This window comes from Equus caballus, chromosome 17, assembly GCF_041296265.1.
Source record: "Equus caballus isolate H_3958 breed thoroughbred chromosome 17, TB-T2T, whole genome shotgun sequence".
NCBI lineage: Eukaryota > Metazoa > Chordata > Mammalia > Perissodactyla > Equidae > Equus > Equus caballus.
The window spans coordinates 21,282,743-21,299,327 of record NC_091700.1 but is presented as its reverse complement, the minus strand read 5'-3'; the positions used below and the strand labels follow the sequence as shown (position 1 = coordinate 21,299,327).

Here is a 16,585-nt window from a genome sequence, read left to right as displayed (position 1 = left end):
ACACCAGGACTGCGAGCAGACAGGGGCGCCCGCGCTGCCCGCCGCCTCGCAGCCTTTCAGGGAAGCAAGGTATGTCGCCGAGCAGAGGCGTCTTAAAATATACGATTGCATCCCAAATACGATAGACCTTCTTCTTCATTTAACTCCCGGATATTTTAAAATAAGATCTCTGTCCAGTCTGATAAAATTCCTATTTATTTGTTAAATTTTGAACATTCTACCAGGAAGTATTTTAGTAGAAGTAATTTTTGCTTTGGCTAAATTTGATCTCTTCAATAACCGAGCAACGACTGATACAGAGAAAAATAATTTCAATTTCAGTAGTATACATGTGACCTTTTCTTTGTGAATTAATTCCGTTGTATAAAATGTAATCCTGTTCAGCATATCTGCTAGTAAGACCAGTACTGCCAGTGTATGGGTCATGAGTGCACTGCTCTTTAGAGAAAGTTTCAACGTCTTATTTGGTATTATCTCATTCAGGCATATTCCTCCTTCTAATTTCATTTTACCTGTTAAAGAATCGAATGCTTCTATATTACACCCCATGTCAGCCCTGTCCGCATTAAACATTCAGAATGATATAATAGAGGAAACAATGTGAAATCTGGATAAACAGCTCCATGTAAGTAACACTGTCTCTCCTGAATGTAATTTAAACCTCACATGACCCTAGGGCATTATGTCTCTGAACCTGCTCTGCAACCCAGAAAGAACCTTGCACCCCTCCCCAGACTCAACTAACCAGCATGTCTTTGGAAGTGGCTTAGCAACATCCATTTCTAATAACCTTCCCAGCTTGTGGAAGTGAGAACCACTCTTCTCGTCCCCTCATGTCTAGCATCCTTTCTAGCCTTCATTTAGGGACTAGATTATTCTGCTATTCCTTAACCTCCTTTGCTTTTTCTGGGTTGCCTCCTTCTGTATTCATTTGCTACAAACATGTAACAGCAAGTTAATTAAAGGAGATAAGATAAGGAAAATGCTCTCATTCACTGATTCAATCACTATTTATTCAAGAGATATTCAGAGAGTATTGATTTTATGCTAGAGACTGGGTCTACCAGGTTCAATTGACACGATCCTAATGGGCGAGCAGACATTAAACCACCACAGAGAAACATATAAACAAAAATTTTGATGCATGCTATGATGAGGAAAATAAGCCAGAGTCCTGGGAAAGAGAATAAGATGAGGAGCCTGTCTTAGACTGCGGATGGGAGTGGTCCAGGAATACCTCTGTATGAAAGTGTCATTTTGAGCCAAGATTCTAGTGTGTGTGTGTGTGTGTGTGTGTGTGTGTGTGTGTGTGTGTAGCATGGCGGGGGTGGGGGGGGAGGGAGTGCATCTGAGGGGCTGTTGTAGGCAGAGGGAATACAGTATGCAAAAACACTGAGTTAAGAGAGAACCATACAGAATTGAAAGAGCTACTGTGGTTTTTAGTGTAATAGGAAGGGAATCCACTCACCAATTTTCAGCAATAAGTAAGACTGAATACATACACTGGAGGCATTTCCTCTTCTCAATTCCTACAGACACCTTTTAAACAGCTGGAGGTGGCAGGCTAGTATAACCAGGATCACTGATCAGTCGGTCCCTACGGTGGCCAGGTGGGACCCCGTCCTCCACATTTCTGGCTCCCCAATTTCTGACATATCCTGACTGATTTCCTCTCTTTGGCATTCTGAAAAATCGTTAGATCCCTGACGCGAGGGACGCAGGAGGGACCTTCCATGAGAGAAACACTGCGGCCCCTCTCCGCCCCAGAGCATGAGAAGCCACTTGCATGGCTGGTGAGTTAGCAAAAGCACCAGACTGTCAACTCAGCCCTTCCTTCCCTGGGCATCTACTTGCCTCCAGATTTCCATTCTGCTGTTGGTATAGCAAGGCCCACCGGGACGTGTGGCAAGGTGGTCGGGTCCCTGACCCCCATAGTGGGTGTCTGAAGTTTCCCCATGCTGCCTGTCACTTGCTGGGTGACCTCTCTAATTCTGAGGTGCAAGACATTGGGCCAGATCCAAACCCCAGCTGCCGATCAGACTTTATCAGTGATACAGATGTTATTCTGAGCTCCACCCACCTGACTCCTTTTTCTCCCTTTCGGTTGGTTCTGAATTTGGGTGGGAAAAAAGTAGTATTTGTTGGGTCCCATAAAACCCCAGTAGGAGTTTTCTGGACATGTGCAAGGATACTAAATCCGTGTACTGCTTTCATGGTGCCACCTTGCGTATGGGTGTGGGAGAGCTCTGAAGACCTGACTTAGGTGCTCCTGAGTCTCACGGATCCTGGCATCTGTTAATACGCCTATCATGGAAATCAGCAAACAATATACATATAATGCTGCGGTCTCTAAAACTCAAGCTCATAGGATAATTATTAGGATAAACTGAGTTAATGGGTGTGAATGGATTGTGCAATCTATGTACATATTGTTATGAGTTATTAAAATCAAATGAACAGTGCCTTTTAAATATAGACTTTTTTCATGATAATAAATAGTACACCAACATATATATTCAGTGATTTTCTCAATTATGATGAAATTATCTATCTACTAAATAATGCATCCAAGAACATTTTTGCTCTTGAAGTAAAAAAACAAGCACACATAATAAAAATATTTTCAAAAGGAAATAATTTACTTGATAAATGAGTAATTCCCCAAGTAGTAAATGGTTAAAATATATTATTAGATTAGGCTAAAATATTATCTTTTTGCTGCTTTCTCAGTTATTTAAAATGTATCAACATTCAGCAACATAAAGATTAAAAAATTAAATAGTTCTCTAGTAATCAATGGCTAAGAATATAGGTCCATCAGGAAGTTTACTAATGGGATTACATTACTTATAAAGTTTTTCTGTTTGTTTTCTTTTCATTTGTCAACATCCAGGAAAAGAGAAATTAAACACTTCTTTGCATAACGGAGTAACACTGTATTAGTTTTCTATTGCTATGTAACAAATTATCACAAACATAGCAGCTCAAAACAACATGCATTTATTTCTTATCTCACAGTTTCCGTGGGTCAGGAGTCTCTCATGGACGCAGCTGAGGTGTCAGCCTGGTTGGGTTCCTTTCTGGAGGTTTACGGTTCTCTTCCAAGCTTGTGTGGTTGTCGATAGAATTCAGTTCCCTGCGAGCAGGAGCGAGGTCTCCATTGTCTTGGTGGCTGTCAGCCGGGGGCCATTCTGAGCTCCTAGTGGCTGTCCCCAGTTCTTTGCTGTGTGGTCCCCTCACGGACTCAGACCATGACGGCTTATGCCTTCAAGGCCAGCGGAGATCTCTCTCTGGCAAAAGGGCTCAGTCTCTCTTTCAAGGTTATTTAACTAAGTCAGGCTCACCCAGGATAATCTCCCTTTGGATTAACTTGAAATCAACTGATTTGGAACCTTAATTACACCTGCAAAATCCCTTCACCCTTGCCATATAATGTAACCTAGTCCCATGACTTTTGCCTTATTCTGTCGGTTAGAAGCAAACCCCAGGTCCTGCCCACACTCAAGGGGATGGGGTTACACAGGATGTAACACCAAGAGTGCAAGTCACGGGCCTTCTTAGAGTTCTGCCACCAAAGCATAAACCAGGTAGAGTTTTAAAAAGTGAAAATAAAGATATTTAACAATATAAAAGCATTTTAATGATTATCACCAAATTAAGTTTTCATAATACAGTTCAGGTTACCGTGGAGATAGTGCACAATATACTACATTCACACTTAACCAAAGCAACAAAAGCAAAATTATGAATCTTGATTCTCCCAAATAAGACAATAATACTCATCTAAAATCCATGAGTAAAGCATATTAGACAAAATGATCACATTTTACATCAGGAAGGACTTGCGTCTCATCTGGTATCAATCAAATATTTTAGGAATGAAGAAAATAAAGGTCATTGAGATAAACAATGTATTCAAGTTTTCCTATGTAGTTAGCACAAACAGATTTTCTTCAGATTTTGAGAGTTCATAAAATGTACTAGCTAACAAGCGAGATTTTAGAAAATATGAGTACAAAGGTGATATTTTAATGACCTTACACGACCATTGTGCATTCAAAGAGCCCACAGTCATTTGTATATCCGCATTTTATTCTGACTGAGTTTCTGAAATCCTCTTCAGATGATTATATAATCACAGGGCTGAAACAAGTCATTTAGACGCTGTCTAATGCCATCTTCCCCACCTCCCCATGAGTGATCACCGGCTGCTTAACATGAAACATTTATCTAAGGAAACACCCACAGGGGCATCCACTAGGGCTTTACTTTCTTGCTAAATGAGAGATTCTTTTTTTTTTTTTTTTTTTAATTTTTTAAAATTTTTTTCCTTTTTCTCCCCAAAGCCCCCCGGTACATAGTTGTATATTCTTCGTTGTGGGTCCTTCTAGTTGTGGCATGTGGGACGCTGCCTTAGCGTGGTTTGATGAGCAGTGCCATGTCCGCGCCCAGGATCCGAACCAACGAAACACTGGGCCGCCTGCAGCGGAGCGCGCAAACTTAACCACTCGGCCACGGGGCCAGCCCCTAAATGACAGATTCTTAATGGGAAAGTCCTTAAAGGAAGATTTCTAGTTGCTGGTTTTCAAAATGAATTAATTATAACTCCTTGTTAAGGATAATTCTGCTCAGGGTTTTTGACCTCCTAAAAGGAGCAACATTACCTATTAGCACAGTAAATGAAACAAACAAAATTTATCAACTTTTACAGGAGAACTATAATATTTTACAGGAGAACTATAAACTTCATTCTAATATTCAGTGTTACAATTCTGCTTTGATTATTTACATCCTTTTTTCCCCAAATAAAAGTTCCAAAGAAATTTAACTTCCAGGGTTAATGTAGTTAGCTCAGAATCATTAATCTTACTTTGCTAAAGTTACATTCATTAAATGCACCCAGATATTTTGTATGTAAGCAACTACTGATAACTATAAAGGTTTTTAAAAAATCTACCTAGGTCATTAAAAATTAAAGATATCTTACTTTAACATATTTACAGATAAGACTCATGGATATCATTCTAACCCATGAGCACTGTAACTAAAACTAATATTGGATATTAGTTTTATGGAGGGAAAATATAATGAGAAAAAATGTAATTGGTCACTTTATTGCCCTGATTTCTTTTAATATGCATTTTCCTAACTGATTTATCTATTATGACGGCTAACATGGAATATTCTAGAACCTTTATGCTTACCATCAATTATTACAATTTCCTAAACATTACTTTATATTGAACAGACATCATTTATAGAAATCACGTAAAATTCTCTTGCATGAAGGTTCAGTTCTTAGATTGGAACTGGATTTGTGAGATACTCGTGACTTGGGGTCTCCGTAACTCGTGCCGGGTGTGTAAAACCTGGTTAAGACTCAGTTTCATTTGAGCTCAGATTAGTTCTCTTGTTAACATTTAACTCTTGTCTCTTATTCTTTTATCTGTTTGAAGTCTCAATATTCTTTGGCGCCCTTATGTTTTTATTTTGTCATGTTTTAGTTGCTTTTCCCTGTAATTTGATCTTGGCACTTTAAAATATATACTACTGTAGTTAGCTTCAGTGTTTTCTACAGTGAAATATTAAAGAATGATGAGGTGAAGAAGTGGATTGAAATGATAGTATATATAAAATAGTAAACATGCCATTGCTATACTTTTGGGGATCTCAGCAGAGAAAGCTTTGCTAAACTTTGCTAATCTGGGAAATTATGGTTTCCATTCCACCCTGACTAATGACTGACCGTGTGGGTGACAGGGAGGTCATTATACTGAAGTTAGGTAGAGAATTACATACTAGCTGTCACACGGTCAAGACTACAGCTCTGCAAATGCTGAAATCCCCATCTGACTTTACCATTTCAGAGCCAAATCTCTTGAAGGGTTTTTATTGTCATGTACTTCCTTGGTATGTATGTATTCAAGAAAGGACGTTGGTTCATACATGAATAGAATAAAAAGGAAAATTAAATTTTATATAGAGCGATCTTTCAAACTAGTAAAAAATTAAAGCATTAATTAATTTACAGTTCACAGCTTCATAAGATACGGAATAGTTACCAAAACGAGGAATCACGCTCACACACATATGAGGATTACATCATTTTGTCATCCCACTTTGAGAATAATGACTCAAAGTCTACCTACCATCTTTTGATTAAGGCCTGGCCCTTTCGGTGGGCTAATGACTTTGTGTATCTTGCCTTTTGATCTCATAAAGATTAGTGTTGGTCGGCAGTATTTTGTTGAAGGGCAGCACTAAAGAACCCTGAATATTCACTACCAATTAGCAACAGGTTCCTGATGTTGAAGAAAATATGGTGCTCACTAACCGCATCTCCCTAGAAAGAGTGGGCAATGAAAAGCTGCAGCGATGGGGAGAAAGTCTGCTGGTCTCGTGATTGGCTATCCTAAGGTGGTGAAGTGGACTCAGCTGCTGGCACAATTTAATTTAATCAAAATATATAATGCCTAAAAGTGATTTTAAATGCCACAATGTAAGATAGCACAAAGTAAATATACTGTCCCTTTACATTCACATACAGTTTACAAAATTAATTCACACATATTTCTAATAAAACGTGCATCTTTATTCACTCAGGAGCTATTTACTGAGTGCCGACCATGTGCCAGGATCACAAGGTGAGTGACAGCACACAGTCACTGGTGCAAGGAACCATCAAAGGCTGGTTGTCCAAGCACTGCGGGGCCGCGCAATGGCTTCCCCTTGCCTCAGGCCCTTCTACGGGTCTCCGTCCAGGTACATCTTCTCTCTCGGCATCCTGCGTAACTGAGGCGCTCACTGCTCTGACGCAGGGTCCTCCAGTCAGAGGCGAGCCTGACACTCCAGAGTTCAGAATTTGAGGACTTCAACCTTGATTCAGTCTCCAAAAAATGTTAAAATAAAATATCTTAAATCTGTAGATGCTGCACAAAACACATGTGCCACATGTTGTGTGACTTGTATAAAGTGAAACTGTCCAATGGAACTAAACAGTATTGCGATACTGTAAAAATACTGTCTTTGTAAATTTTTACCAAGAAATCACAACTAAAACTTGGCTAATTTAAATCTATTTATCTATTTATTTATAATTTATAATAATAATTTATATTTACTACATTAAATACATTTATATTAACTATACTAAACAACACACTTCCAGCTATATTTTGATTGGATTGGTATTTTATCTCTCTGCCTACGTGAAAATATAAATATTTATTTATTATGCAACAAAAGAAACAATGTGTCTACTGGGCATAGAACTATGGCAGGATCGAAGTAATTGCGTAGAAAGTGAAGGACGCTAATTAATGGGAGGCATGTCAGACTGAATGCTAGGCTGCTGCTCCTGAAAGAGCCGGCGCCTAGGTCGCACCTTCCAGATGCCAGAAGGGAGTGGATCACCCACTTGCACCTTCTGCTGCAACATTTTTTTCTTACTGTGCCTATCTTGCAAAATTAAGACTTTCTATATTAAATGAGTATTTTTTCAAAAAGTACAGAGAATATTATCAGAGCGTTTAAAATTACCCAGCGGTCTTGAAAACATGAGGATGTTTAAAACAGAATATGAGTTCCTTAGGACGACTGGTGCTTCATTCACTAAATCTGCTGTTAAATGCTGAAATGTGGACAGGAATTTACTGTATATCAGAATGGAGTTTTTAAAAAAATGAGAAAGTAGCATCTGAATAGTAACATTTATGAATTAATGAGATTAGGAAAACATGATTTGTAAAATTTTACAAATTAATGAATTAAGTAATCATTAAGCAATCTTGACTCAATCAACGGCAAACTCAAGATTATTACAATTTTCCCACCATGTAGAGATCCTGACATGAAAAAAATCACAATAAAAGCAAACAAAAAACCCAACACTATAGTTCACAGTGAAATTTTTTAAGAAGTAAATGTTATATGAATATTTTGCTACTGAAAATTCTGATCCAGACAGGAAACAAACAGTAATTACATTAAAAGAAGCTCTACCAATACAATATGGATGAAGTGATACAGCAAACCAAACGACAACATGCTTATCAGGAAAAGAAAATACTTACTGGGGAAAACCACATCACTTTAAGAATCCAAATTGTAAGAGCAAAATTCACAAGGAGGATGATGAGTAAAAGCAGAACAAATAAGTAGAGGCAGCGCTTTCTCCAGCCATAAATGCCAATTTTGTAGACACTCTGGTTCTCTGGCCTCTCTATGTGGGTGCCTTCTGTGGTCGTAGTGTACTGCTCACACACCATCTGCCATGGGGGGCCGGGAGGGGCGGGGAATCGGGGGAGGTGGGGAGAGGGAGAGAATAAGGGGGAGACAAGGTCAAAGAGAGAGAAGGAGAGAGGGAGGGAGGGACAGAAAGACAGACAGAAAGAGAGAGAGAACTTGTTTGACAATACTGATTTGCTATGAGTCCAACAAAATAAATACTTTTTACCCCCCCAAACTTGCAAAATTAATGACTTTTAAAAAAACAAATATTACTCTGAAACATGTCACTGTGTTTCCACCACAGAGTGATGTGTAATCTGTCATTGAAAATATTTTAGGTATGACAAATCTATTTGAAATCCAGTGACCACATTTTTAGATTTTAATAAATAAATTCAATACATACACGGCTTTCAAAATTCTGCAGGGTTAAACTTGAAATTGAAGCATCAAACTAAAATAATCTCATTATAAAGTTCTTAAAAGCTTCAGTGGGAGGAAAATCAAGCTGGTACCTATATAGCTTTTAAAAAATAGAATTCAATTATTCAATTTTATGTCAAATGATTAAGTTATATCTTTCTTCAGCTACTAAATTAGTCAGAATTAAAAAGTCTCTTTATAAGATACCTACCACACTAACTTTTGCCTTTAACAAAGTTCCCAAGGATTGACCTACTTCAAGAAAGATCAGAATATGCGTGTGTATGCAAATGTTTACAAATATTCATTGTTTTATATAAATTAGACTAGGAGTTTTTAGTAACAATTTCAACTCTGTGAAGAGATTTTTAAAAATTATTCATTTTCCCCTTTATACACAGAAAAAAATGTAGTTTTAATTTATAAAATTAAGATCAGAGATTATGAAGACTTTTCTAATTGCAAATGTAGCAAAACGATGAATCAGAATATAAAATATTCTCTGAGTTTTTTTAATGCAATGATTATTCATTTATTTTTAGGAATGGTTTGGCAGTATCCTTATTTAAAATAAATCATGGTCTAAAATAATTCTTTAAATCTCTTTCCAACTTAACAATAGCCATTTCCCCGTGTTCTAACTGATTATATAAAACTGAGCTACTCATCACATGGTATTTTCAAACACTCAGGACTGACAATGTGCATTATTCAAAACCTAAACACTTAGTGATTTCATAACGGCATTATCTATTTACTCATTTCTCTGAGCTTCCTTTGGTCTTCCTCATATTAGAAAGTCGGCTGCCGTCTACCCGGTTGCTCCAGTCAGTCTTAGAAGTCATCCTTGCATCTTCTCTTTCCCTCCAAGCCCCACATCAACAAGTGGTATCAACTCTGCCTCCAGCATGCCTCCCCAGTCAGCCTCCTCTCCATTGCCATTGCCACCACAGGAGCGTAAGCCACCACCAGCTCTCATCTGCTCTACTGCAAAGCCCGCTTTCCTTCTTTCCTCTCCTGAGAAACGGTCTCCGCCAGCAGCCAACGTGTAAAACATAAGTAAGCTTCTGCCACTCTATTGTCTCAAATCTTCCAACGGCTTTCCCCACACTGAGAGTATCCAAACTCTGCCATCACCTACCAGACCCTGCATGAAGGGCCTTTGCTCACCTCTTTGACTTCATCTGCTATCATGTGTCTTGTGCTCACGATGCCCCCACCTACTCTTTTAATAGGCCGAGCTAACTCTCACCTCAGGACCTTTGTCCTGGGCATTCTCTCCACCTGAAAGGCTCGGCTGGCTCGTTCTTGGCTTTCAGCAGCAGCGCACACATCATCTCCGCAAAGAAGCCTTCTCTGGACAGCCAGTCCCTCTCCATAGCATCACTGTATTATATTTATTTCAAAGTGCTTGTCAGTACCTGAAATAATTGTAGCAGTTCCAGAATTTCTGTAAAGGATAGGCTAAGAGACTGCAAGTGGATTCGGAAGGGTAGCCAGAGTCTGAATTTAAAGCAAGAGCACGATTTTATAGCATTGCTACAGATCAACAAAAATAGTAGTTCTCTAACAATGTGTTTGTATACACACACACATACACACACGTTGTTGCCAACTGCTATATATTTCTATTCCTATACATAGTTTCCTATTGCTGGTATAACAAATTGTCACAAACTCTGTGGTTTAATCCAACACAATTTATTATCTTACAGTTTTGGAGGTCAGAAATCCAAAAATGGGTCTTCAGGGGCTAAGAATCAAAGTGTGGGTGGGGCTGTATTCCTTCTGGAGGTTCTAGGGGAAAATCTGTTCCTTTCTTTGTCCAGCTTCTAGAGGCTGCTTGGCTCCAACCTCTATTTCTGTTGTCACATCTTCTCTGACTCTGACACTCCCACTTCCCCCTAACAAGGACCCTTGTGATTACACGGGGCTCACCTGGGTAATCCAGGATAATCCCCATCTCAAGAGCCTTCACATAATCACATCTGTAAAATCCCTTTTATCATGTAAATTCTGGGGATTAGGACATGGACATCTTCAGGGGCTTTTGTACTTTTCCCATAGAAAGCTTTTGTTGACAGCTACATGAAATTGAGGAACTTTAATATCCACTTAGACAATTTTGTTGTGGCTTACAGGAGGGCTGATAGCAATTTGTTATGAAAGGAGCCCTAAACCCCCCCTAATTCAGCCCTGGGAGCCTGTTTTGTATGATTGTTCATTTGTTTATTGAATCCCCCTCTTTAGAACGTAAACTCCACGTGAGTCTTGGTCATTGCTGGGTCTCTAAAATAGTGCAACTGACAAGTAATCAGCAAACAATGTCTTAAATGAATGAATGAATGAATGAATGAATGAGACAAAGAACTGCTGAATTGACAAACGTTATCAGAGCTGCCTGCCAGGGATGATTGCTAGGAAAAGGGGCTAGATGGATGGAGTAAGTCCTCTGAGGTACATATCAAATAAGACATTCTATGATTTATGAACATGCTCCATCTATTAAGAAAAGATTTAGTACTTGTGGGCTAAATCCAACAGTCCTCTTAAACAAATGAATGTTTGAGGAGCTAATCCCAAATGGGACGAAGGCTAAGTGGATAAAAATTAAATACGCGGTCTAAGTTAAAGTATGTTCAGAAATGACTTGTTGGGAAGAGGACTAATAATATGTAAATATGAAGTCTCCAGTATTTTAAATATTGAAAGAATACTGACGAGGATAAACTACACACGGTTGGAAAAACAGCCTTAGAAGAGGCGAGCCACCAGCCCGCGGCCCCTGAGGACAGTGATTGTGCTTTATCACCATGTGCCCCCGCCAACAGAGGCTGCTTCACAAACATCTGCAGCCCTGGCCCCATTTCTCCACTTCCCTTTACAGCAAAACTCCTTCAGTGAGTGGACTACACTCACTGTCTCTCTAATTCTGTATCTTCCAGTGTCTCCAGAACCCAACTCCAAACAGCCTTCACATGTGCCACTCCACTGAACTTGCTCTTGCAAGCTCACCAATGACCTTCATGTTGCTAAAAAAATGTGCATTCACATGACCTAGAGCCAGCACTTGGCAAATACTCATTGCCTCCTCCTTGAAACACTTTTTCCACTTGGTTTCCAGAAACTCCACTAGGCTTTCTTCTCATTGCAATGGCTGCTATTTCTCATTCTCATTTGACTGCTGCTTCCTCCTCATCTCCTTGCCCCAGGCTCAGCTCTTGGACTCCTCCTTTTTGTATGTATTTACCCCTAGTTGTGGGGGCATCCTTAAGCTGAGGACTCCCCAGTTACCAGCACAGACTCACCCCGAACTCCACACTCCTATACCAGTTGGGAATCTCAAACTTCACATGTCCCAAACAAAACTGACCTCATCTCCCCAACCTGCTCCCTGTAAAATTTTTCCCATATCACTAAACGGCAACTTTATCCTGCAAGGTGCTCAAGTAAACAATCTGAGAGTTGTTCTTAATTCTCTTCTTTCTCCATACCGCATCCAGTCCATCAACAAATCTTGTTAGTACTACCTTGAATCCAGAATCCCACCGTTTCTCACCAACCTCTTTCACCTACGTTATTCCAACAAACACCTAACTATTCTCTGCTTCCACCTAGAAACCTCCTACCATCAATTTCCAACATGCAGGCTGGAGGGGTCCTTCTACAACATCAATTGGATCATGTCCCACCTTTCCATAAAACCCTCCTATGGCATTCTATTTCATTTAGAGTAAAAACCAAAACCCATACCCTGACTGCACGGCCCATCCTGTCTTTATCTGTTGTCACTCTCCCTCTTATTTCTTTTGCTCCAGTCACACTGGTCTTACTCATTCATGTATATTCCAAGCATGATTCCACCTCAGGGACTTTGTAGTTATGATTCCTTCTATCTGGAAGGTCTTCTCTCAGATGACTGCATGGCTCCCTCTTTACAGCATCGTCTCTCTGCTCAAAGATCATTTATCAATAGAGCCCTCCCTGACCATCTTAATTAAGTAATAACCCTCCTCTTACACCACTGCGTATCTCTCTATGCTCCTTCCTGCTTTATTTTTCTCCTTAGCATTTAACTCCACATGACACACTACATATTTTACTTACTATTTTTATTGTAAATGCCTACCTCCCCACATATAAGTTACTTCAGAGTCTCAACTCTTTATAATTGAGGAGACATCCACTTAGTGCATTAGTTGTTTACTGAGGAGGAGACCCAGCAGGCTCCACCGCAACCTCAACCCCGGGATGAGGAAACCGGGGGAGGTGTCCTATGGAGTCTGTGAGTCACTCCACATCTGTGCACCTGCGTTGTCGACAGCTTGAGTAAGAGGCTGGACCCCATTTCCTCAGGAGAACATGCTGATGACAGACTGATCAGCTTTGTAGTCCTTCCAGATTTGAGCTGTATTTACCAAAACCACCTCTATTTGTTACCAAATCTGTTATTTTTCCAGTTGTATTTCTTATTACATCATGTTTCATTACTGCCCACTTTAACTTTTTTGGTTAACCTGCCATTTACCAGTGTTAATTATGTTGCATAAAACATGGCTTTTACTCTAGATAGGCATGATTTAAATGAGTAGGCAGAATACTCGTAAATTTTTTTCTAAAAAGTTGATTTTTTTATTTAATAAATTATTAGCTTATATTCCTCATAACTCACAGTGGCTTTCATTTTTGTTTGACACTATGTATTAAATTTTTCCTGGAAGAGACTTTTGGACACTCTCCGGTCCAGCCAGCCTCCTTCAGATATTTCTTATAATTAGCATTGGGAAGGACACCAATTCTTTATCACTTTGAGGTCAGACAACTGCTAAGTATTCATGTTGGCAACAAATTGCACTGGAACAAAACATAGCACTTGGTGATCTATTTATAAATGTTTTACAAAAAATTAAGGAAAATCATACTTTATTTTAGAACTTAAAATCTATATTCCGAGATAAAGAATTTTGAGTTTTACGACATCTTGAACAAAAATTATTTCCATAGACTCTCTTACTTTTTAAAATAATTTATCATCAAAAAATTACACCCCTTTACCTGTGAACCATCTTTTGAAGTATGTTGATGGATACTTAATTTTTACTAGCTTTAAATGTTTCTCTCAAATTCAGTAATGAATGTTCTTTAATGAATAGGGCTCCCAACATGATGCATTGTAATACATTTTTGCATACATATCAGTTTTTGTATGCTTTTGTATTCAGGGTTTCCTATTTATTATTTAAAATAAAACCACTTTAAGGATAAGTATTCTGCCTTCTACACACTTTGATTCTTGTCATAGTATGTAATATAATGAATGAACATAGTGTCTACTAAACAAATGCTGTTAAATGACATTTTCATTTCAACTAACATTTACTGACATGCCTAGTTCGAATAGGCTATTGTAGGAGTTTGAGACACAGATGATAAATACATGAATGATGTCAAAAGGAGCGAATACAATATGATTTTTAAAAGGTGGGTTTGAAAAAGAACCAAACTTGTTAGAAATAGGAAATTCAATTCTATTTAAAAATTCAAAGAATGAGTTATATAGCTTAAAGTTATGAAATACATAGACAGTTTTCCCTATATCAACAGATTACATATAGCTGAAAAGAGAAGCAGTATATAGGAAGATAGATCTTAAAAAACACTACTGAACGATAAAGATATGGGAAACATGAGGTTAAATGTAAAGGACACGGCTAATATGTCTTACTGAAGTTCCACAGGGAGTAAGTAGAGGAAATATAGGAAAGATAATGATTAAGGGGATAATTGCCAAGAATTTTCTATAATTGAAGATAAGTTAGATTGAAAACAGATACTGACTCCTGAGCAGGATAAATGATTAATTATCAAGTTTATTAAATAAAATTAATTCAAGTTTATTAAATAAAATCATTCTGAATCTGGAGAACACCAAAAACAAAGAAACTTCATGACAAGTATGGGTCCCAGATTTCAATTTGGTAAACGTGGAGTCATGCTGCAAACTTAATGAAATCTGCCCAGTGAAGGCATACATAAAGGCTGTGGGCTAAAAGTCCAGGGTCTGCAGAGAGTTCAAGGCTGTCCTTCTCCCAGCTAGCACTTCCTGTTAGGGCACCTGTTGGGTATGATTCTGGGCTTACACCGTGATTCCAAGAAGGAAGTGAAGGAGGAAGGAGCAGAGATTCCAAGAATCTCCCAGTTAACTCATTCTGGGGAGATTAGTTAAGGGGACCATTGGTGACAGGGGCCACCCTTAATGACCCATATACTGGTATTGCTTGTTTCCAGCCTGACACAGCCATCCCCACATACCACCACCTGTCTTTCTCTCCCAAAGACGACGAAATCTTCAGCTACTCCTTTTTTGGCAATGGGGCAGCAGTAAAGGACAGGAGCCATCTGTCATTTATGTTATATTTGAACTCCCATAATTTCAGGCCCCATTATGATGGGGTATTGCTGTATACTATAGATATACAATAAATACATTCACCAGGAGGCTATGAAAATGCTAGACTTGTATGCATCTAACAAATATCCTGATATACCTATACTTATGTCTATGTCTATTCATCTTTATATGTGTAATAAAAATTGAAGAAGAATTTCAAGAAAAAACTGAGAAAGCCATTATCATAGTGGAAGATTTAAACATATGTCTATTATACATCATGCCCACTAAAATGAGTAGAGCTATAGAAAACTTGGACAATACAATTAAAATGTGTTTAAATGGACAGGTATAGAGCCCTATTCTTGAAATTGGGAAACACTTATTCTCTTCAAGCATATGTGTAACATTTGCAAAATCTGATAACACACTAGTCCACAAGGAAGTATGAAGAAATGCCAAAGGATATGTTTCATACAAATTCTTTGCTCTGGTTATAATAGAGTAAAACAGAAAAGCATAACTGAACAATGGGTAAAGCAAAACCCAAAGTCTTTGAAGTGTGTTAAGAGGACTGGGGTTGAGGCTTGATGATTATGCTCACTCTGACACATACATCTGATTCAGATTATGCTCTCAGCAAGGGTAACCACAGGGCAGGGGGTGGAGGAGATCCAGTGGGTGCAGCTTCTCCAGTCATCCTTATTTCCTCAAGGGAGATGCATCTGAGTGTTAGGGATTGAACTCTGACTTCCTTGAGTAAGGTCCTGCCAGGCCACAGGGCATGCTGACTGGGGGCTTACCAAACCTCTTACAGCAGCCCTCATGTCCTCTGAAAACTTCAGGAAAATTATTTTTCACAGTTTCAGAAATTGCCTTTCACAAACAATGTCACCTAGCTCTAATATCCAAGTAGTATAATTTCTTATTTTGCAACTAGTAGAATGTTACATCATACATCAAAATGACAAGGCAATTCACATGAGGAGTCAATTACAACTATGTGACTATATAACCATGATCAGTATGAGTTATGTGCACATAATAGGTAATCCATAAATATGCACTGAACAAATGAAGGTGTGAAAAGTGAGACTTTCCTTGCTGGATGAAAAGCATAGTTTTATGCTACAGTAGTGAAAAAATGAGATAGTGACAAAATGAAACACAAATAAACAAAGAGAATAGAGAGCTAAAACAAGCCCACACACAGAGGTGGTAAATAAGTAAATGAAAAGTGAGAAGAGACATCCAGACCACGTGGGTCTCTCTTCCAGGGAAGGAGCAAGTTAGTGCTTGTTAAGCGAAAGCTGACCAGTTCACGCCAGCAGGAGAACCACTGGATGAGTTCTTCCTCAACTTTCTTTTAAACTTTTAAGACACAGCTAACTCCCATGATAATTCACTAATTCTCAAGGCATTTCCTGCCTCGCTGTTTGCCTCATAACTCATCCACTGTTCTGGGCGCCAACATTTAGGAAAAGAAAAGAGTCATGGTGAGGAGTTCACCATCGTAGATGTGTGACAAAAAGTACATCATAA

At 38.8% G+C, this 16,585-nt stretch overlaps 1 protein-coding gene across 2 annotated transcripts in view; it reads right to left on the bottom strand.

Annotated features, from left to right (window-relative positions):
- Positions 1–16,585, bottom strand: part of SGCG (sarcoglycan gamma) — a 149,730-nt gene that overhangs the window by 85,644 nt on the left and 47,501 nt on the right. For both annotated transcript variants that reach the window (XM_014731968.3, XM_001489821.6), the window contains exon 2: positions 8,073–8,267. In XM_014731968.3, the coding sequence (XP_014587454.1) occupies positions 8,073–8,267 (195 nt within the window). The remainder of the gene's footprint in view (positions 1–8,072; positions 8,268–16,585) is intronic.